A 23,413-nucleotide genomic window follows, 5' to 3' on the forward strand; every position below is an offset into this window, starting at 1 on the left:
TCAAAGTTTTGTGAAACTCTCATTAGCTGTTATTATTATTATTATACTGTTATTTAAATACATTTTTGGAAGCAAAGAAATCCTGCTCAATCTTCCATGTTAAACCATAAACATCCCCAGAATAATTTTTTTGTTATTGTTTTTGCGACAGGGTCTTGCCCTGTGGCTTAAACTGGCCAAGAATCCACAGCGTCTTGCTAGGATTCCAGGCCTATGCCACTCACCACGCCTTAGAACCTCCCCAAAATCATTTTCTTAGTACACTGTTCATCATCAGGTCATATAACCCTCCTGTTTATCCCAGTGGCTTTCTAGAAGGCCCTATATGATTTAAGCAATGTCTACAACTCGGACCTAATTTTGTAATCATTCTTTTACTCAGCTCTCCTTACTGTTACATAACTGAAAAGTTCTTCCCTGTTGGTGCAAGTTTTGTTCATCAGGATATTCAGCAGCTTAATCTTTTTCTAACATTAGTACCTCTGTTTTATGTTTCTCATAGCACTTACCGTGGCCGCCTTACTTACATGTTTCTTTGCTCTAACTCAACAGAATGGAAGTTTCAAATGACCTGTATTTTGAGTACTGTTGCAGCTCAAGTTCCAAGTAGCATGCTGCTAATGGTTAATCTTTAAATATTTGCTGAATAAATAACGACTGAGTGATGAATGTAAGGTACAGGTGGTCTTGTTACCTGAAGGAAAGAACCTGTCTGTTCTATTTACTTTTTTTTTTTTTTTTTGGTGGTACTGGGGTTTGAACTGAGGGCTTCACACTTTCTAGGCAGGCGCCGTACCACGTGAGCCACTCCACTAGCCCGAATGTATAGGAAATTGAAATTTTAGCAACCACGAGTAAACACACATTTATTTAGGTATTGTCTATGCTTTTTTTTTTTTTTTTCCTGTACTGAGGTTTGAATTCAGAGCCTCACTCTTGCTAGGCACGCGCTCTACTATTAGCTGTTCTAAACCCATAGAACATAATTTGGAGCTTGACATCTTGTATTATTATAAAAACTTTTTTTTTTTTTTTAACAGTACTGGGGTTTGAACTCAGGGCCTCATGATTGCCAGGCAGGCACTCTACCACTTGAGCTACTTCGCCAGCCCTTTATAAAAACTTTTATTGATACTAGACCAGCGGGCTACTCAGCCGGATTCCGGATAATGAGTAATGTAGACACGTTTTCCCTAGCATCTGCCCTATGAATTTACTCAGATTGACTCTTAAAAATCTCTGAACCTAGTTTCTCTTCTGGAGCCTAGTTTCTTTTGCGGCAAACCAAGACTCACGAATCCCCCACAGGCGGAGGGAAAAAAATGGGAAACGGAAGGACGCAAAAATGACTACGACTCCCAAAATGCACCACAACCCAGACCGATGGGGAGCGAGGCATGCTGGGATTGCTTCCCTTCCGGGCGACTGAGGAAGCGCATTTTTGAAAGCGGTTTCTTGGGGATTAAGGTTTTTTTTGGCGTCTTCGGTTCCTCTCTCGGTTGATGGTGAGTCTATGAATATTTGGAGGGTCTGGCCGAAGTCTTTTATGCCAGGAGAGTATTGGACGCCACGCTTGTACTTCTCTGTCTGCGGGGCAGACGGCGGCAGCGGCGGCGGGACCGGAGGGGAAGCTGAGCGAGCGCAATAGCAGCTGCTGGATGTCCGGGTCGGTAAGAAGTGATGGTCCTGTCTTCGTTCCCCAGGCTCCAAGCTTTGACCGGGTCGGGGTCTGGACTGGTTTCTTCTTCTTGCTCCAGATGCAGGGATGGGCTTTGCGTTTGTGGCCTTCGGCCCTTGCCACCTCCTATTACGCCTCCATCCATGCTGGCTCACGCCTCCTGTGCGTGTCTGGGTCCCTGTCCGCGTGTGTCCTGTCTGGCCGTGCGTCAGCCCCTGGAAGAAGGGAAACTCTGGGTGCGGTGCTTTTGCACTGCAGAGTGAAGAACACCAAAAACGATTTCACTTGTCTGTAGGGAAATGAGAACAAGAACAACGTAGAAAGGTCTTGTAAAACCAAATGTGTTTAGCGAGGGCTACAGGGTGCTTACTTTCCTTTTCCTGTTTGTCTTTATTTATTTTTTATTTTTTTATTCGTTTATTCATATGTGCATACATTGTTTATGCCATTTCTCCCCTCTCCTGTTTGTCTTTAAATAGTTCTTAGTTGAACGATGTTCTGTAGTAGGAGGGTGATAGGTGTAGCTGCAATTGCTTTTTTAAAAATTTGGTTCAATAACATCACTTCATCACTAGTGACTACTTTGAGTCCATAAAATATTCAGGCGATTGCTGATCTAGAGTAACTCGCTTTATAGATCGCAACTCAAACAGATGATATGAATTACTCAAAGTGATGAAGCCTGAGACTGTAACGCAGCTCTCCAGGCTCAGGAGTTACTTGCTGTTTTCCACTGCACCACTCTGCTGTGGGCTGTGGAGCACCATGGGTTAACATCTTGGCTTCCAGACTGTGGTGACGTAGGTGAGCCAGGTTTTCTCAGGTGTAGAATGAAAACAATTGTACTAGTTAGTTTGACATATGTAAAGCTGCTTAAGTGTTATTTTAAGGTGTGCTTACTCAACTCCAAAGTGTGCTTGCTTTGGAGTATAATAAACTCCAAAGTTCTGTATTTAGGTACAACAGTCCATAAATAGGTTTCTTCTGTTTGTTTTACCTGACTTATCTTACTTCAACAATTTTTAGGCATAATTTTTTTTCTGTATCTTGAACCAGACACACAGTTTTTGAAATAAAAAATTTTAATTTTAATTTAAAGTTATTTGTTTTCATTATTATAAGCTTTGATTTCTTGAAACTACAAATTTGATGTACAGTACAGGTTTAGTATTCCTTATCTGAAAGATTTAGGACCAGAAGTGTTCCTGATTTTGGATTTCTTTTAGGATTTTGGAGTGTTTGCATATGCATAATGAGAGCTCTTGGGGATGGGACCCAGTTCTAAACACAAAACTCATTTATGTTTCATATACATCCAATACACATAGTGTGAAGATAAATTTATGTAATGTTTTTAGTGTATCTGTGTTATGACTGCCACCTGTCATGTGAGATCAGGTATGGACTTTTCCACTGTCAGTGCTTTAAAAGTTTCAAATTTTGGAGAATTTGGGGTTTTGAATTTTTGGATTTTGGATGCTCAGTGTGTAATAGAAGTTTTGGTTGAGATTTGTAAATAAGTTTGCAGATTAAAAAAATAGTAAATACGTTGACAAATTCATCAAAATATACAGCACTAAATATGAAAGAATTGTCTCAGATCATTTTATGAAATGTATTTTTCTTCGACTCTTACTTTGAAACTTAAAATAATATTGTGTTCTTTTCTAGCTACCTATCATACCATGCTTTACTGTGATATTTGTGGTGAAACAGTAACCTCAGAACCAGATATGAAGACTCACCTCCTAATTGTTCACATGGAAAATGAAGTTACATGTCCATTTTGCAAATTGTCAGGCATGAATTATGATGAAATGTGTTTTCATATTGAAAATGCTCATTTTGAGCAGAATGCTTTAGAAAGAAACTTTGAGAGCATAGACACAACACAGTATGGAACTTCAGATAACAAGAACAACACCCTACAGAGTAAAATGGAAGTTAATTCAAATTTTCATTCAGCTTGTGCATCTAAGCCAAAAAATTCAACTCAAAACCTGCTTAAGGATAGTACTTTAAAACATGAAGACTTTTATTCAGAGAACTTAACTGAATCTAGAAAATTCCTGAAAAGTAGGGAAAAACAATCTGAATTTTCTGAAATAAAAGGATCAATTTATGAAACAATGTATAGTCCTCCTGAGTGTCCATTTTGTGGAAAAATGGAGGAATGTAGTGAAGCTCTGGAAACTCATGTAAAAACAAAGCATGCCAGTTTTTTAGACACTCCATTAGAAGGTAAAGTGTTCATTTTATTATGAATTATTTTAAGTAACTGTCTCAGTTTAATATGTTATATCATAAAAGTTGGTTTCTACAAGTGTGTTTTTAAATCTCATTTATGTCCATGGTATTGTTCATTTGCAATGATTGAAGTATAAAAGTGCAATTATGAAAAAGGATTTTAATGCAGATAAAAATGTTTCAGCTACATTGAGAGTAGTTTTGGAACCTGTCTGTCCATTTAATTCCAGCAGCCCAGAGGCATCTGGACAGTCCGAGACTGACTGTGTTAGTTAATTCTAATTTGACTCCATTGTGATCAGGGAACACTCTCCATGTGATACCAGTTCTCTGGAATTTGTTGAAGCTTGTTGTATAGCTCATGATGTGGTTTCTTGGTACATGTCTCATAGATGCTTGAAATAGAAACTATTCTGCTTTGTTGGGTAGTGTTGTATATATGTCACTTGATCCTGTTATTTGTATTCAGAGTATCCTTTTCTTATCTAGGCCTGTCTAGTAGTTCTACCAGTTTTTGAGAAGAGATTGCTGAAATTCCCATTTATAATTATAAATTTGGTATTTTCCTTTCAGCTCTGTCAGGTTTTGCTTCATTTTTGAGGCTCTGATGTTGGTTTATGTAAATTTAGGATCTTAAGTCTTTTACATAAACTTGCAAGTTTATGGAAGCGTTCTCAATTTTTATATATAGTTAAGGTGTTTATCCCTAATTTGATAGTTGTCCATTGATTCCCATCAGTGTTCTAAGTAGAATTAATGAAAATTTTATGGACCTGCTACAAGGACTCCCACTATTGAGAAATTCCTGACCATGCTCTATTGAAACACTGTTTTTTGAAAGTTTCTTAACATACTAATGTGAAATATGCCTATGGCAATCTCAGGAGTAAGCGTGCTTAGTTGAGTGAAAACAAGATCTGGTTGTTATTAGAGATACAGACATGCAATAAGTAGCTGGATTTAGTTAATGTTCAGGTACAGTAAATGAAACAAGGGAGTTTGCAGGTGGTTTAAGGGAATTGTCAGATAGTGGATGCAGAGTGTAGGCTGGAAAATAAAAAATCATGAGTGAGATGATGAATGACAAAAAAAAAAAATAGGGTCTGTATTGCAGATTTTAATTAGGCCAAAAGAATTTAGAGCGGTAGAACTCAAGTGAGAGGAAGAAAATAGAGATTTCCAGGTTGGTCAGTTATAGGAGATGATAAATAAAGGATATTATTTGTGTTATTGAGTGGCTAAATTAGAGTGAAGGAAAACATTGTTGGAAGTGAAAGCAAAGAACCACTGCTATGGATGTTTCTTGAAGTTGCTAAGAATGATCATAGTGTAAGGGCTAGGAAAGGAAAATTTTGATTCAGGTGCTGAAATCTTCAGTAAATGAAAGGAGGTATGTAGAATTTCAGAAAAAAATATTAGCCACTAAGGGGTATGGGATGCTATTTTCTAGCAACATGATAGAACTTTTTAAAAAGGAAAGAAGAAAAGTGGTTTGGAAGTTGTGGAAGGGAGCAAAAGGGGACTCCTTTTCTACTTCTAGGGTCCTGAATAAAGAGAGAAAAATTGTGTCTGTGTTAGGAAGCTGTCAAGGGAATGAGCCAACAAGTTAATGTAAGAAGGTGAAGTAAATATGCAGATAAAATTTGTGGTTATAGAAAAGTGAACTTATGATACAGTATAATTTCTGTGGGCAAGAGATCTTGAGGGAAGGGATGATAGTTTGGGTCAAATTAGTGGATGTACTGCAAATAGTTAAAGATGGATTCATTGTTAGAATAGTGCTGGTGCTTACATAAATCTGGATGACTCTATTACATAGTTGTGGCTATTCAAGAATGCATATGAGGTGCAGTGGTTTACTACAAAGAGCTTTTATTTACATATTAAAGTTTTGCACAGGGTAAAAAAAAATCTAAATTCTAAAAACTAAACCAACTTATTTCTGTCTCTAATGTAGACTGTGATCAACCACTCTATGACTGTCCTATGTGTGGGCTTGTCTGTACAAATTACAGTATTCTCCAGGAACACGTTGACTTGCATTTAGAAGAAAGCAGCTTTCGACAAGGTATGTTCATGCATCTAAAGATAAAAGTATTTCATTTAAATTTTGTTTCAGTTACATATCCAAGTTTTAGATAGATACAAATAAAAAAAATCATACTATTTAAAAATCGTTCCTTTAAATCTTATCTAGCTGCAACTTCTTTGGAAATTGTTTCACAGAAAAGTTGTAAAGGATGAGCTTGGTGACCAACATCATAACTATGGCTTTGTGTCTTGGATTTTGCTCTAGAGAAACAATATTTAGAGGGTACAGCATTTAAGACAATGATTTTTAAATTTTATGTCATTCAACAATGTTTTTATTTACAAGTTGAGGCCATTCCTTAATCAGATAGAAGCAACTGAACTTAGCATTTGACCAACAAAAATTGTTGAATTGAAATCATCAAGTGGCACGTCTAAATCTTAAAAATGTGTGTGAACTATGTATCTTAAAAGTCTTTCAGTGCCTTTCTATCTGCTTGCCCCAGGTTCTAAAAATACTTTTTGGTTTAATAATGACCTTATAAAAGTTTTCCTTTCAATTTTTTTAATGGTGGCATTAAGTAATCATATCATTATAAGGTTCTTAGGAGTTCCACATACACACTGGGGTAAAAAGAAATAGAAACTACAAGAAACCAATTGTATTCTACTCTATTTCAGTTTCTGAAGGTATGTAGATAAGTCCTAGTAATGCAAGGGTCTTTAGTGTTTAGTATCAGTTAATCTAGAACTAGTATCAGTCATCTCCATGCATAGCATTACCTGCTCATTGAGCCAAATTACAAGAGGAAATTTATTGGAGCAAAGATGAAATAGTCTTCTACGTTGAAGTTCTCTTCTACCTACTCCATTTCGTGTTCTGTTTTTGGAAAAAGTTGTGAGGAAATAGTGTGCAAGAATAACTCTTGAAACTCAATGTCTGGTAATTCTTACTCCGTTTTTGATAAGCTTTTTATGGGATACATATATTATTCTGTAAGTAGGCAATGAGAAAAGAAGATGTCTGAGCAGTTGTGAGTGAATTGTATATCCTAAGAGTGGAGTGGGAAACAAAATAGAAAAATACACTAGCAGCTGAGATGCTTGAAAAGAAAGAACTATTCAGTTACATAATTAAGCCATCAGGTTAGGGGGGTATGACTTGTCTGGATTGAGACATACTTAGAGCACTGGTGAACCATTTCTTCTGGGTGTGTTATTGACAGTGTTTCCAGAGGAAATTGGCCTATGTGTCAGCAAATTGAGTTGGGAAGACCTGTTCTCAGTGTGGGTAGGTATAGTCAAATTTAGCTGGCAATCCAGATAGACCGTGAAAACCAAAGAAGAGGCAAACTCATTTTAGCTCTTCCTTCTGGATTTGGGCCTGTTTCTCCTGCTGCTCCCCTTGAACAGCAAACTCCAGATCCTTTGACCTGACTCTGGTACATCCACCAGCAGCCCTTCCAAGGCTCTTGAGCCTTTGGCCTTGGACTAGGACCTGCACCCTTACCTCCCTGGTTCTGGGGTTTCCAGTTTCCTGGCCTGAGATATGCTACTGGTTTCTTGGATTCTTTAGCTTATAGATGGGCTGTCATGGAACTTTTCAAACTCTGTGGTCATGTGAACTTCATGATGTATATGCACTCAGTCTCTCTTTCTGCTTCCTTCAGTCCTATTTCTCTAGAGAATTCTGGCTAATACAGGTGTCACAGAGACAAGGTACTGGCCAGAAAGCACTGGCTAATAGATCTGAGAGGCACTGAGAGAGAGGAAGCAAGGCAAGATACTACAAAGTTACGCAATTTGGGGCCAAATTGTAATTAAGTTAGTATTTAACTCCTTTACTTTGGAAATGTGTATTTTTATGTGCTCTGTTATTTCCAGTTTTTATCCCTTAGTATTTCTTTGAAAAATTAGTTGTGTTATGGGCATCAATGTAGGGTGTTACTTAACCTCTTTAAATTTTATTTTCCTTGGTAGATAATAATACCTACTTCATAAAGTTGTTGTGAAGATCAAATTAGATAATTAATGAAAAGCACTTGTCACAGTTTAAACAGTCAGTGAATGTTAGTTATTTAAATGTAGGTTATTTTTTCACAGAAGCAGTTCTGAATTCTGCCAGATTTGTTCTCCATGGTTCCATGACAACACAGTCATAAATAAGTAGAAAATAATAGCATTTGCTCTACTTTTAAAATATTTATAAACTGATAAGTCCACTTTGATTTTAGCACTTTTTAAATTCTGAATGTCAAAAATACTAAACAGGTATGGATAGAGTCCAGTGTTCTAATGATCTAGAATTGGCTCACCAACTTCAACAAGAAGAAGACAGAAAAAGAAGATCTGAGGAATCAAGACAAGAAATAGAAGAATTTCAGAAGCTGCAGGTACAAAGATTAATAACAGTTAACAGTATTTTGCTTTGGTAGAGTTCTTGACTACACTTATAAGACTTCAGCTATTACAAGTCTTTTTTTGGCCAGATACTGGAGTAATCACTTCATGTATAGTATCTCAAAAACTACTACCTTCTCCCCTCATTCCTCCCCCATCTTTATTTTTCAGATGAAGAGATGGAATTAGAGTGGTTAAGTAATTTGCCTAGGGTTAGGCAGCTGTTAAGTGACTAGGATTTAAACCACGTAAGTTGATGGGACAAATTAGGAAACTGATAGCTGGAATCAAGAGTATATAGATACTTAGAACTGAAATTTAGATTACTGTCTCAGTCTTAAATTCTTTTATGGACTGCAATTTTAGGCATTTCAATTTTTAGTGGAAAGTGATTTTGATGACATTTACTACATGTGTCTTAAGTGGATGGAATTATCTGTTGAAATAAATTGTCAACATGTTTTATGCATATGTGTGTGTATATACATATGTGTGCAGTGTGTACACACACATGTGTATATTTTGTCAGTACTGGGTTTGAACTCAGGGCTTCATACTTGTTAGGCAGGCACTCTACTGTTAAGAGCAATGCCTTTTACACTGAAGATAGGGTTTCACTTTTTGTCTAGGCCAGCCTGGACTCTGATCTTCCTATTTTATCCTTCCCATTCCCGCTGAAATAACAGTATGTGCCACCATACCCAGCTTGTGGTTGAGATGGGGTATTGTGAACTATTTGCCTGGACTGGCCTTGAACCATGGTCCTTCTATCTCAGCCTCTTGGGTAGCTAGGATTAATATGTTAATGCATTTAAATTTTTAATGGATGTTTTTCCTTTTCCATTTATTTGTGGACTGTCCTGTCCTGTGTGCTATTAATGCTTGTGGAGTATTTAAATGTCATTTTCTCAGGTTTTAGTAGGATAGTGTATGAGTAAAAAGGGTTCTGGTCATATAAGTTTAAATACATCAGTTAAATAGTTTTGTATGTTTCTCAAAGCCTTTAATATACTCATCTGCATTATACATTTTTCCCAGACTTTTTTTTTTTTTTTGCAATATCAAATTATTCTCAAAATAGTTTCCCACCAGAATTCTGAGGAAGAAAGAAAATTGGCTTTTTCTAAGTCTTTTTTTCTATGTAAAAGGCAAAACGCCCTTTGAAAATTATTAGTACAAAATGCTTCCAATGTGTAAGGAGGTTTGTTATGCAAGTTGCAAGTTGTTTAGATTTCAAGAAGCTTTTCCACAGAGACAGTTTTGTACATATTATTTGAGATTCTCAGTCCAGTGTACAAAAACTCAGTTCATTTACTACGTAGCATCATTGTCTGAAAGATTGCTGATGAAGTAAGCCTTTGCAGACTAGCCTCAGAACCAAATAACAAGGACAACTAGTTTCCTGAAAAATATTGGCAGTGTGTTTGGAACTCTTCTTTCTTTCACAACACCTTTAGAAGAAAGGGTATTCTAGTTATTCTACTATAAGAAATGCAAGTAGTTGTTTATAGAAAAATGGTTAATTAATTATTGTTAGGGACATGTATGTGTGTTTTGGTTATCATAAAAATCTTTAAGTTGACTTTAATCTTTAGGCATCATAAGTCCATAAACTAGAATGCTCCAACATATATTTCCAGATAAATACAACTATAGAAACTTTGCACCTCATTGAAGTACAGGGGGATAAAAATTAACTCATTTGTTTTTATGTTCAACAGCAACAATATGGTTTAGATCACTCTGGAGGATACAAACAACAGCAACTACATCATATGGAAATAGAAGTAAATAGGGGAAGAATGCATCCATCAGAATTTCATAGAATAAAAGCTGACATGATGGAATCACTAGCTGTTGGTATTGATGATGGGAAAACAAAAACTTCCGGTGAGTACTTGAACATCAGAACTGTAGATTTAATGGCACATACCCCACTGAAGTGGTAACCAAAACCGCTCTAGTTTTATTCAGTTTTTACAGTCCAAAGTTTATGTAGATTAGGTGAAACTCTGTGTTCATATATTTTTAATATGTTGTTTTGAAATTTCTGAACTTACTTTTATAATAAATAATTTACTTTTATTTTGTATTAACTACTTGACATTGGAAAATGAACCTTTGAAGTTTTTATTGGTTGCTTTCCATGTTCTAGACTATGGCTGTCTAATAGAAATATAATGTGAAACACATACAGAGTTAAATTTCCCAGTCACATTTTAAAAAGTAAAAAGGAATTGGTAAAATTATAGAGACTCCCCAACTTACATTGGGATTGTGTCCTGATAAACCCACTGTAAGTTGAAAATACACTAAATCGAAAATGACCTTAATATACCTATGCTTTTGAACATCCTAGCAACATAGTACAGTGTAGAGTATTGGTTGCCTACCCTGGTGATGTGGTGACTGACTTGAAGCTGCAACTCACTGTTGCTACCCACATCTATACATAACATTCTGCATATCCATAGGCCAGGAAAATGTCAAAGTATGGACTCTGCAGAATGCCTATTTGTTTCACACCATTGTAAAATAAAAAAAAATTCTGTTAAACTCGCATTAATTTGTAATTTTAATAGTTTAACCCATGTGTATCCATGGATAATCATTGTATCCATGATTTCCACATGAATTCTTATTAAGAACTATTGAGATACTGTACATTCTTCTAAATTCAGTGTGTATTTATATTTTACAGCTCATCAGTTTGAGAAGCCACATTGTAAATGCCCAGTAGTCATATGTGGCTAGTTACTGTTCTATTGTATTGTACCAAGAGATTCACACACATTATGTCATTTAACCCAAAACAGACATTCTGTATGTACTGTTACATATTCTAGATGAGATATTTTGACTATAGTTAAGTAATTTTCCCAAGGCAAGGTTACACAGCTAGTTATTGGACTGCCTGCTATTCACAATTAGTTCTGTCTTGTTCCAAAGCATGCCTTTTTTCTGATGAATGATTTTTCGTTAATTATTTTAAATTTATATGGAAAAAGCTTTGTTCCCACCACCAGCTTTTTTGAATCTTAATGTTTTACCGTATTTACTTAAAAGTCATTATCCTGAATTTTGTATTTATTAATCTCATATAGGCTTCAATAGTCTTACCATGTATGTACATTTCTATGAAATACATATATTTGACATGTGTTTAATTTACACATAAATGGAATGCAATACATATCCCAATATTTTCACATACTCATGAGTCTGTTCCAAAAGGCTGTTTTTATATTTCTCATGGAGTCTCCATGTTAAAAAGGTAAAAAGGTCTATACATCATAGAATGTCCCAGCAGATGTGTGATCTGAATCCTGAGGGTACAAGAAGAAATTATTAAAGTTCTACTTAGATTTATGTCACCCTTTGCCCTTTGATTTTTGTTTGTGCATATGTTTTAGAGTTAAATATAATAGTATATGTAATCTAAAATAACTATAATTTTATTTTATTTTATTTTATTTTTTTTCATTTTTCTTTTATTATTCATATGTGCATACAAGGCTTGGTTTATTTCTCCCCCCTGCCCCCACCCCCTCCCTTACCACCCACTCCACCCCCTCCCGCTCCCCCCCTCAATACCCAGCAGAAACTATTTTGCCCTTATCTCTAATTTTGTTGTAGAGAGAGTATAAGCAATAATAGGAAGGAACAAGGGGTTTTGCTGGTTGAGATAAGGATAGCTATACAGGGCATTGACTCACATTGATTTCCTGTGCATGGGTGTTACCTTCTAGGTTAATTCTTTTTAATCTAACCTTTTCTCTAGTTCCTGGTCTCCTTTTCCTATTGGCCTCAGTTGCTTTAAGGTATCTGCTTTAGTTTCTCTGCATTAAGGGCAACAAATGCTAGCTAGTTTTTTAGGTGTCTTACCTATCCTCACCCCTCCCTTGTGTGCTCTCGCTTTTATCATGTGCTCATAGTCCAATCCCCTTGTTGTGTTTGCCCTTGATCTAATGTCCACATATGAGGGAGAACATACGATTTTTGGTCTTTTGAGCCAGGCTAACCTCACTCAGAATGATGTTCTCCAATTCCATCCATTTACCAGCGAATGATAACATTTCGTTCTTCTTCATGGCTGCATAAAATTCCATTGTGTATAGATACCACATTTTCTTAATCCATTCGTCAGTGCTGGGGCATCTTGGCTGTTTCCATAACTTGGCTATTGTGAATAGTGCCGCAATAAACATGGATGTGCAGGTGCCTCTGGAGTAACAGTCTTTTGGGTATATCCCCAAGAGTGGTATTGCTGGATCAAATGGTAGATCGATGTCCATCTTTTTAAGTAGCCTCCAAATTTTTTTCCAGAGTGGTTGTACTAGTCTACATTCCCACCAACAGTGTAAGAGGGTTCCTTTTTCCCCGCATCCTCGCCAACACCTGTTGTTGGTGGTGTTGCTGATGATGGCTATTCTAACAGGGGTGAGGTGGAATCTTAGTGTGGTTTTAATTTGCATTTCCTTTATTGCTAGAGATGGTGAACATTTTTTCATGTGTTTTCTGGCCATTTGAATTTCTTCTTTTGAGAAAGTTCTGTTTAGTTCACGTGCCCATTTCTTTATTGGTTCATTAGTTTTGGGAGAATTTAGTTTTTTAAGTTCCCTGTATATTCTGGTTATCAGTCCTTTGTCTGATGTATAGTTGGCAAATATTTTCTCCCACTCTGTGGGTGTTCTCTTCAGTTTAGAGACCATTTCTTTTGATGAACAGAAGCTTTTTAGTTTTATGAGGTCCCATTTATCTATGCTATCTCTTAGTTGCTGTGCTGCTGGGGTTTCATTGAGAAAGTTCTTACCTATACCTACTAACTCCAGAGTATTTCCTACTCTTTCTTGTATCAACTTAAGAGTTTGGGGTCTGATATTAAGATCCTTGATCCATTTTGAGTTAATCTTGGTATAGGGTGATATACATGGATCTAGTTTCAGTTTTTTGCAGACTGCTAACCAGTTTTCCCAGCAATAACTATAATTTTAAAAGGACAAAATCATTGCTCTCTAATATACTGTGTCCTTTTTATAAACTGCATTGAAATTTAGAAGTGCTTGATTTGGTGGCAAAATTTTTTTGTTGTTATTAAAAAAAGCAGCCATCATTTAGTGTCAGCTTATGGACTTCAACGTTACAGTCTTAGGAATAGGAAAAAGGTAGATTATCTTGGAAAAATATCTAAAGAGATTTATCTGCTAAGGAATAAAACATACATGATTATAAGGAAATTTTCTTCTATAGCAGTTGTATGGTTGCTAAGATATAGTTACCCAGCTAGTGAGGTACTCCTGTATTATATGTAATAAGTTTTCAAAGAATACTAGAATATATATGAGTTCATTGTTTTATGGTTTTTTTCCCTTTTTCATGTTTAAAGGGTTCTCTTAACTCTTGATCTCTTAAAGTCTGTTACTGAAGTGTACATTTATCTTCTCTGAATTCCTAGAGTACCCATTCTATGCCACAACATTCAGTCCTCAGTTATATACCATTTAAATTGTTCTTTTTCTTGCATGAAAATCTTACCTTTGTGAGTTCTTTGGAAATGGTGATAATGATCTTTATTTCTGTCCTTTATAATACAGAAATCATTTGATTGTTTTGATTTATTGACCTTTGTAAATGGTAAAAACCCGTTTTCCTATAGGACACCCTTTCTTCAAGTGAAAAACATTTAGTGATTGTCTTTTTGGTGCCATATGCTATAAGAAAGTGTAAGCTATATAAATAGGATATCACTGCATATAAACTTCAGAGTCAATAACGTAGATAAAATATATGTAAAGAACTATAGTATTCTGCTTTGACAATGAGACCAGTATCCAGGGATCACAAAAAATAAATACAGTGATTGTTCTGAAAAAGGATCTTTGAAGATAGTGGTATTGGATCTTTGAAAGATGTGTAGAATTCTAAGTGTAAGGTGAGTACACTAAGAGGAGGAAGGACAGCCAGAAATACTTTGTCTTAATAACTTGCTTATCCATATTATAGCACTGTAGGCTTGGTTCATGAGATTTCAGGGGATAATGTCGTATTCATCTTTTTATGATCAGCACTTAATATAGTATGAAGTATGTACACAGTAAAACATGGAAATTGAATTAAAATTCTGTGGGCAAAATGTTTAATTTGTTCAGTTAGGTCATAGCCAAAATTATGTAAGAAGAGTGGTCTGAAAGTTTGAGGACAGCTTGCAGCAGGCTTCAGATACTATTATGTATCTGACCTACATACTATTATGTAGGTCATAGGGAGTTTTTTTTTTTTTCTTTCACATTACTGGGTCCAATCCAGGGCCTCACACGTGCAAACACGCTACCTCTGAGCTACATCCCCAACCCACTATTGTCTTTTGAATGGGAGTAAATTGATCAGGACTGAGTGATATCTGGCCATGTGTATAATAAAATAGACTAGAAAAGCATGCATTCAGTAGTTGTACTTTGGTGTGCTGGGCCATGCAGATGCAGAAATAAGAGATGCAAACAATTTCCACTCAGTGTAATGCATAATATACCAGTGTTAGGAAACTTGGATTGTAGTAACAAACAAGAACATGAACTGAGGTTGTAGCAAAGAAGAATATGAAAAAATGAAATAATAGAATTTCCCTGTGGATCTTGAGGTTGATGTTAGAAATGTATGAGACAGCTCTTTCTGAATCTTCTGAACCTCTATTCTACTTTAGGAATTATTGAAGCACTTCACAGATATTATCAGAATACTGCTACAGATGTGAGGCGTGTGTGGCTTTCTACAGTGGTGGATCACTTTCATTCATCTTTAGGCGACAAAGGTTGGGGTTGTGGTTACAGAAATTTCCAAATGCTACTTTCATCATTACTACAGAATGATTCTTATGATTGCTTGAAAGGTATGTAAAATAACTTCAGTAACTCTGAACTTATCAGCTACTAACTATATATGGGTTATGGAATAAATTAATATAATATGTAGCATGCATAGTTAATATCTTTTATAAGAAAGTATTTTAGTGGACAGTTGCATCAGAAACTTGAATTCCAGTTGGAGGAGGGACAGAAAATAAAATAATAGAAGATACCAGAAATAACTGTTACAAACTGGTCTAGGTTCCTCTATATTATTTACATACTACTAAATAATATTGTTCAGTACTTTTGAAACTGCCTTATAATTTGTTTGCTTATATAATTGTAGGTATGTCAGTTCCCTGTATTCCAAAAATTCAGTCTATGATTGAAGATGCATGGAAGGAAGGTTTTGATCCTCAGGGAGCCTCTCAACTCAATAATAGGTTACAGGGAACAAAGGCCTGGATTGGAGCCTGTGAAATATATACACTCCTGACTTCCCTGAGGGTAAAGTAGGTACATGGAAACTCAAGTTAATGTGTTAATATTACAGCTATATCTGGGAGCTTCATTTTTAGGGGTTATGGCAGTGGTACTGAAGGTTGAACTTGGGGCCTTGAGTTTGCTACACAGGCACTCTACCACCTGAGCCATTCTCCCAGCCTTCTGAGAGGGAACTTCTTTTGTTTTTGTAAATGTTATGTTGTATGTATTCATTCATTCAAAGAGATAGCTTAAAAATAAAATTATTTAGTACTGAAAGGCTTATAATGAAAACTGGCAACTTATTTTCTAGCTCATGCTCTCTCTATTCTCAAGTCCTAATTTTCAGAGGTGACTACCACTGCCTTCCCCCTCTTTTTGGCTGTACTGGGGTTTGAACTCAGAGCTTTCTTCTTGCTAGGCAAGAGCTCTTCCACTGGATCCATGCCTCCAGCCCTTTTTGCTTTAGGTTATTTTGCAGATAGGGTCTTGTAGTTTTTGCCCAGGTTGGCCTTGTACTGAAGTTTTCCTACCTCCAGAGCTGGGATGACAGTCATGTGCCACCACACCCAGCTTGTTTGTTTAGATAGGGTCTTGCTAATTTTTAGCATGGACTGGCCTTGAATTAACGATTCTCCTGAGTGGCTGGGATTACTGGTGTGAGTCACTACCCTGTCCTCCATTATTTTTAAATAATAGACTTTTATAGCCTTTTTTTTACTTTATGAGATTTAGACATGGTTCATTTTTATATCTTCTACTTGCTCACCCTCAAATAAATGTTTCTATTCAATTAAAATCAGTTCACATTATGATCATATAAATTTTGCTCATTGCTTATTTTATTTCTCTTTTCCTTTTCTCTTTTGCTCTTTGATTTAAATAGCCCTTTTAAGTTACTTTCTCTCTCTCTCTCTCTCTCTCTCTCTCTCTCTCTCTCTCTATATATATATATATATATATATATATATATATATTCCTCTCTCTTCTTTATTTGCAGCACTGGGTTTGTACTCAGGGCCTACTCCTTGAGCCACTCCACCAGCCTTCTTTTGTGATGTTTTTTTTTTTCCAGATAGGGTCTCGCAAGCTATTTGCCCAGGCTGGATTCAACCCCTCCTGAGTAGCTGGGATTATAGGCATGAGCCTCTAGTTCCCAGCTTAAGTTATTCTTAAGGAAAGAAAAATTACCTTCTAAATACCTGATATATTTAGCTTCTTTCTTGGTATCCTACATAGTTTTAATAAAGCTTTTTCATTAGTAGACCCTGGATCTGTTTACTATTAAAAGTCTGTATGAATTACTTTGATGCATGGAAATGGCTTTTGAGGAATTAAAATCAGAAGTCAGTTTCTAACTGATCATCAGCATTAGAGACTTTTGAATAAAAACTGTGTCCCAGAAAATATGTAAATGACTTTTAAAAGTCTACCATTATCGTCCTTTGCTATTCAAAGAGATTTTACTTGTATGTCAGAAAATATTTTTAACCTTTAGATCAATCATTATATTTACCGTGAATGATAATTAAATAATTACTGCCTCCACAAAATGACAGTTTTCCAGATAAATAATAAAAATATTTGATTTTCTTCATTCATAGGGAAGTAATAATGGGATAAAATAGCTTAAATTAAGATTTTTTCTCATATTAGATAATTACATTGATAAAAATATTTTTAAAATGTTCTCTAAATACTCTATCTGGTCAGTTTTTTGGGAGTAATAAAATTCACTTTATTAGTAGATGAGAGAATGGGTTTTTTCTAACTCTTTATTTTGTCAATTTTTATAGATGCCGTATTATTGATTTTCACAAGTCAACTGGTCCTTTGGGTACACACCCTCGCTTGTTTGAATGGATATTGAACTATTACTCTTCAGAGAGGGAAGGAAATGCAAAGGTTGTGTGTACATCAAAACCTCCTATCTATCTCCAGCATCAAGGTTAGTATAATTGATAGATAATGTTGTTATAAGACAACAGACTATCTGTTGTTTTAGGACAGGTTAGACAATAAAGATGTGGGGGAGTATTGTGCATTACTTTGATGCTCAGAGCTGCTATGTCTTCAAAGGACATTCCTAGGTAATGTGTGGTGGTATTCCTGGCCTCTTTAGGGGCTTTGGACTTGCTGTTTCTTTTTCTGACTCATTCTTCTTTTATCATCCCTTACCTTCTTCAAGTGTTTACCCCAGGCATCACTTAATTGAAGCCTTCCCCAACCTCACCTTACTTATAAGTGGAACTCATTATCCCAGCCTCTCACCACTGGCTTTTCCTTTACTTTTTAAATCTTGTTTGTAGTATCTCTTTATATTAGACTATAAGCTCCATGAAGACAGGCACATTCGTCCGTTTTACTTGCTGCCATAAACCTTGCTCCTAGGGATAGTGCCTAGCTTATAGATACTTGACAAGATTTTGTTGAATGGATGGTTTGAATTAACAGGAATAAAGTGAAGCAAGCTTTGAGCAGGGGAAAATAACCATAAGAGATATTCTGGTATATATAATTTTATTTTTATTCATCTTTCAGAACCATGAGTGTTTTTGTTCTAGGATAGGGAAATTTCAAGTCCTTTCATTTGCATAAGAGATTGGAAAAGGAAAAAGAAGCAAGAGATTGGGAAAGGAAAAGTGAAATAAATGGTAGCGTAGAGCAGATTTTTTTGTAATGAAGTCTTTAAAACACTAAAAATGAACAAAAGAAAACTGAACGGTAAAAAGTAGAATCAATCACTTACTGTCTTAGAGATTTCAGGTACATAAATGTTAGAAACTGACCATAGTTATACTCTGGCCACATACATATATATTCACATGCTATATATACAGAGAATAAGAATGTATATGTATGTCTGTATGTATAAATATGTATAGATATATGTATATACATACACAGTAATGTTTGTATATATGTGTATCTAGATAAATATGACCCATATATACCTGTTATTTATATTTTGATAGGTCATAGTCGAACAATTGTTGGAATTGAAGAGAAAAAAAACCGAACATTATGTTTACTTATATTTGATCCTGGATGTCATTCTCAAGAAATGCAGAAACTATTAAAGCAAGACATAGAGGCTAGCAGTCTCAAACAACTTCGAAAATCTGTGGGAAATTTAAAACATAAGCAATACCAGATAGTGGCAGTAGAGGGTGTCCTATCTCCAGAGGAGAAAGTTGTAAGTTACTCAGTATTTATGTGATGCTTAAGTGGGCAGAATTTAAATTTTTAATTTTAGTTAAAGTCACTGTTGTCCCTTTGTTATTAACATCTCATCTCATTCTATTTCATTAAATTGACAAATGTATTTGTTTTCTATGTCTGAATTTCTGGAATGTGCATTTTAAACTTAAATGATACCTAAATGACTTTCAGTTGCTTCACTCAGCTTCATAAAAATGTTCAGTTTTATAATAGTTTTAATGTCATGTGAATGACGAATAATAATAATACATATGGTAAGAAAACCTAACTTAAGCCAGTGTACTAACTCTTCTGATGTTAAAATTACTATTTATTAACATGTGATTCTTGTGATTCCTGAGGCTCTATTTTATGCATTTGGGCTTAGTGGTTTTACACAGTTCTAGAATTTAACTCTTGCCTTTATCCCTTGTAGTTAACTGATGAGTGGCATATCACAGAAAAAATTTTAGGTAGTACAAAGCTTTCACTTGTTACGAACAGAAGGTACATGATAGCACATCAAGTCTAGAAAATGTCCAGGCCCCAGGATCTTAAACAAATTAAAAATGCCCTTGTTAATAGTGTTTCATACTGATATGTTTGTCTCTAAAATGCAAAAGAAAGTACTAGAGGTGAACATGAAAACAAAACGGATCTTGGGTGAAAGGACAATAAAATTGCTTACAATGGGAGATCATCTTTTCATCCTAATAATTTGAAATATAAAATCAAGAATTATTTAATAGGTTTAATTATGATGCAAATAGTTTTGAGAGCATACTTGTGGTTAGATGTTATCATGGACTAAAATCAAACATTTGAGTTCTTTTCTATCTTTCTTGTGTAGGTGATATTAAAGTATTAAAAATGTGCTTCCCAAATTGTCCATTTAATGTTTTTGTATTGTTTTGAGTCATAGACAATAGCTATGTCTTTAATTGTAAGGATTATAACTTGGTTAGCAATATGTAATACTGCCCTGTAGAGAAAGAGTAATGTAAGTGTAATATGATTAAAACCTTATATAATGTTCGTTCTGTGCTAGGTGCTATCATAAGCACTTTACGTACATTTACTAATTTAATCTGCATGAGAGCCCTGTAAGGTAGACATGTGGTACTTTCATTTTATACACGTGGATGCTGTAGCACAAAGTTAATTGCTCCATTCCTAAGGTCATACAGTTACTGAGTTCAGGCACTGTTTATCCAGAGCCCTACCCAGTATTGCCTTTTGTAAGGACACCGAGCTTCATAGTTTCATGTTTGCTAAATTTTGCACAAACCATTGCACATTTATTGTTGAAAAGATACTACATTTTAAAAACTGAAAAAAAAAATTAATCTTACTAATTTAACACTTTTTCCCAGTGCTTAAACCTAGGGCCTCACACATGCGAGCAAGTACCCTACCACTTGAGCCATGACCCCAGCCTTTTGTTTGTGTTGTTTCATTATTATTATTATTATTTTTCTCTTTTGGCAGTACTGGGGTTTGAACAGCCTCACACTTGCTAAGCAGGTGCTCTATCACTTGAGTCACTCCACGTGTATATTATTTTATTTTTGAGATAAGGTATCACTAACTTGGCTTCCCAAGAAGCTGGAATTACAGTTGTAATCAGGCAAGCCCATTCTTTAAACTTTTTGTTTACCATATTACCTTCAATTCTTTGCCTTTGATTTTTTTAATCATCAATATCTTACAGTTATTCTGCCTTTTTTGACATTGTTTTATACATGTTGATGTACTGATTGATCTATAGATTATTAGATGGAAATCTGAAGCTTTACCAAGGACAAAATAATTTTTTATTCATGTTTCTTTTTATTCTCACTTTTAGGATGTCTTTTTCTCTAAGCAGTTATTATCATTCTTAATTTTATATTTTGTGAATAAATTTGATACTTTACAATATGCTAAAATATGAACATTTATAACTGCACTTTGTTTTGTTCTTTATATGTGGAGATTAGTTCTGATATTTTAATGATCATGCAGCTATATATTTCAAAGAGAATGGTTGGTTTTCAAAACTTTTTTATTCTTGTGAATTTTTTATAATTAACATAAGACATTTCTGCAATAAATATATTCCAGACCCTGTTCTAGATGTTAGAACACTTGTTTAGTTGAAAGAATTTATTTTAAAAAAATCTTCTAATGCAATTTAGTTAAAAAATAATGCAATTCAGTTTAAAAATGTGAGAGCATGTAATAGCCATTTTCCTCAGTTCTTTTTTTACTTTAATACACAGTAGTTAATTTACCTCAACTTGTGGCTTTCCACTGAGTTATCCTTGCATTCTGAACTGGATTTAACGCAATTGGTTTAATTTAGCTTAGATGAATAATGCTTTGATTTGTAAATCAAGTTGTGAAAATAGCACAAACATTGAAAAGTTTTTTGAAAGGATATAATGAGCAAGATAATTTTTTAAAGGTTCTTTGTTCTTATCACCATTTCCGTCTTGTCCTCCTTTCTGCCCCAACCCCCATTTTTATCTCTCGGACTGTGAGTCAGCATTTTTATATTCAACTCATTATCCCATTAAAAAATGACATTATATTTCATTCATTCTGTTTTGTCTTTGTTTAGAATTTTCTTTATGTCTTGGCTCTAAAAAATGTTTATTCCTAATTTCCTAAGTTTGAAGTTGCAATTTCCAATAGGAATTTTTATTATCTTGAAAAAAAAAATCCAGATTTTATCTTTTACATTAAATGATATCTAACATAGTATAATTAATTCATTTCTAGCTTACAATTAATTGTTTTTTTAATTCCTTTCCAAGGCTAGGAGACAAGCTTCTCAAATTTTTACCGCAGAGAAGATTCCTTGAAGAATCAAGTATGATGATTGTGGAATTATGCTTTGTTTTCCAAATTCAGATATTGAACTCCTTAATACAACTTCGTCTAAATTCTCTAAGTATTCAACACATTTACCTTCTATAATAACTGTACCTTTAGTACTTCATTACATTTTTATTTCAATAAACATCTTATTTGCATTCTGGGTTTTGTTTTTCTTATCCATGTTTCAGAAACCAATTTGTATTATACACAGATATGTATTGGGTTCTTATTTGTGTTAGGTACTCTTAGCATTTAACATATGTTAATTTTATCTTAAATAATGCTTTGAAGCTGAAGCTCTGAAAGGTTAATAATTTGCCCAAGAACATGATGGTGATGCAGGCTGTGAACCCTGGCTGTCTCACTCCAAGCTCTTAACACTGTACCATTTGGCTGTTATGTTAGGCAGGTTCGTCACTGTGAGGAATACCAGAGGAAGCCGGTTTAAAGGAAAAAGGATTTATTTTGGCTTATAGTTTCAGATGTTACTTTTCATGTTTGACTGACTCTGTTGTTTTTGGTCTTGAGCTGCTCACTTCAAGGGGGCCAGGAAGCAGAGAGATTTGAATGGGCTACAGGCAAGACACATCTTTTGTGTGGTGCTAGGGTTGAACTGCTAGGGAAGTTACATCCATATCTCAACATATACCCCTCAAAGGCATTCCCCCAGATATCTACTTCCTCCAACCAGACTCTACCTCCTAGTTTCTACCACTTCCATCAATACTATCAAATTATTTATGTTTTTGGCAGCATTGGGATTTGAACCCAGGGCCTCACGCTTTCCAGGCAGGCACTCTTACTAGAGCCACTCCATCACTCCATCAGCCTTCTTTTGTGCTGGGTTTTTTTTGAGATAAGAGTCTCACAAAAAAGACCAAAAAAAAAAAAAAAAAAAGAGATAGGGTCTCAGGAACTATTTGGGGCTGGCTTTGAACTAAGACCTCCTGATCTCTGCCTCCTAAGTAGCCAGGATTACAAGTGTGAGCCACTGGCGCCCAGGTAACACCATCAGATTATCAATCCATTACTGGATCAGGTTATTGATTAGGCCAGAGCCCTGAGCCGTTAGAACTGCAGTTCCCAAATGGTGATTAAAGAAACACTTGAGAGTTGCTCAGCAAGTCAACCTCCCCCCCACTTTTTTTTTTTCTGCAGAAGGGTACAGCCACAGACTTAAGTGATAGTGCACAACTGAATGGGAAGCCCACCCAGGTTATGTCCCTGACACAATTTTCTGTCCCTCAAGAGGATTGGTCTACTCTTGGGCTCACAACTCTCTGTGGGATAAGGGCAAGGTTTTTTGATGTAGTGACATTTTATAATTCAGTGAGAGAATGATTACTCATGGTTTACAGCTCAGTGAGTGATTTGTCAAGGCCCCTTGCAGACAGGAGACTGGAGCTGACATTTTACAATTCAATGAGAGTAATTGTTCATGTTTTAAGAAATAAGCTCAAAAATAAAAACAAAAAGATGATAGTAGCTTGATTAAGCTACTTAGAAAAGACAGGTCAAACAGTTTGAGATTAGGGCATCTGGCGATAAACAACTCTGGCTGCAAGAACCATGCATCGGTCAAGCAACATTTTCAAAAGCATGTAGGCAACAATTTGGGGAGGTTGGCTGGCATTTACACAATGAGAGTGATACATTAATTTCTTTG

The 23,413-nt window shown here is 35.4% G+C and overlaps 1 protein-coding gene across 3 annotated transcripts; it reads left to right on the forward strand.

The window, feature by feature from the left end:
• Positions 1-1,369: 1,369 nt before the first annotated feature.
• Zup1 (zinc finger containing ubiquitin peptidase 1) lies at positions 1,370-21,902 on the forward strand. 3 transcript variants are annotated; one of them, XM_074075946.1, is made up of 10 exons: positions 1,370-1,505; positions 3,350-3,919; positions 5,883-5,993; positions 8,228-8,349; positions 10,078-10,246; positions 15,057-15,242; positions 15,548-15,713; positions 17,481-17,632; positions 18,660-18,880; positions 21,684-21,902. In XM_074075946.1, the coding sequence occupies exons 2-10, from the start codon at positions 3,364-3,366 to the stop codon at positions 21,729-21,731; spliced, it is 1,731 nt and encodes a 576-aa protein (XP_073932047.1). In that variant the 5' UTR covers positions 1,370-1,505; positions 3,350-3,363; the 3' UTR covers positions 21,732-21,902. The 3 variants fall into 3 exon arrangements, with proteins under 3 accessions (XP_073932047.1, XP_073932036.1, XP_073932030.1); XM_074075935.1 differs by having other exon boundaries at positions 1,393-1,670; XM_074075929.1 differs by having other exon boundaries at positions 1,393-1,666.
• Positions 21,903-23,413: the final 1,511 nt, after the last annotated feature.

The sequence above is a fragment of the Castor canadensis genome, chromosome 1 (assembly GCF_047511655.1).
Source record: "Castor canadensis chromosome 1, mCasCan1.hap1v2, whole genome shotgun sequence".
Classification (NCBI taxonomy): domain Eukaryota; kingdom Metazoa; phylum Chordata; class Mammalia; order Rodentia; family Castoridae; genus Castor; species Castor canadensis.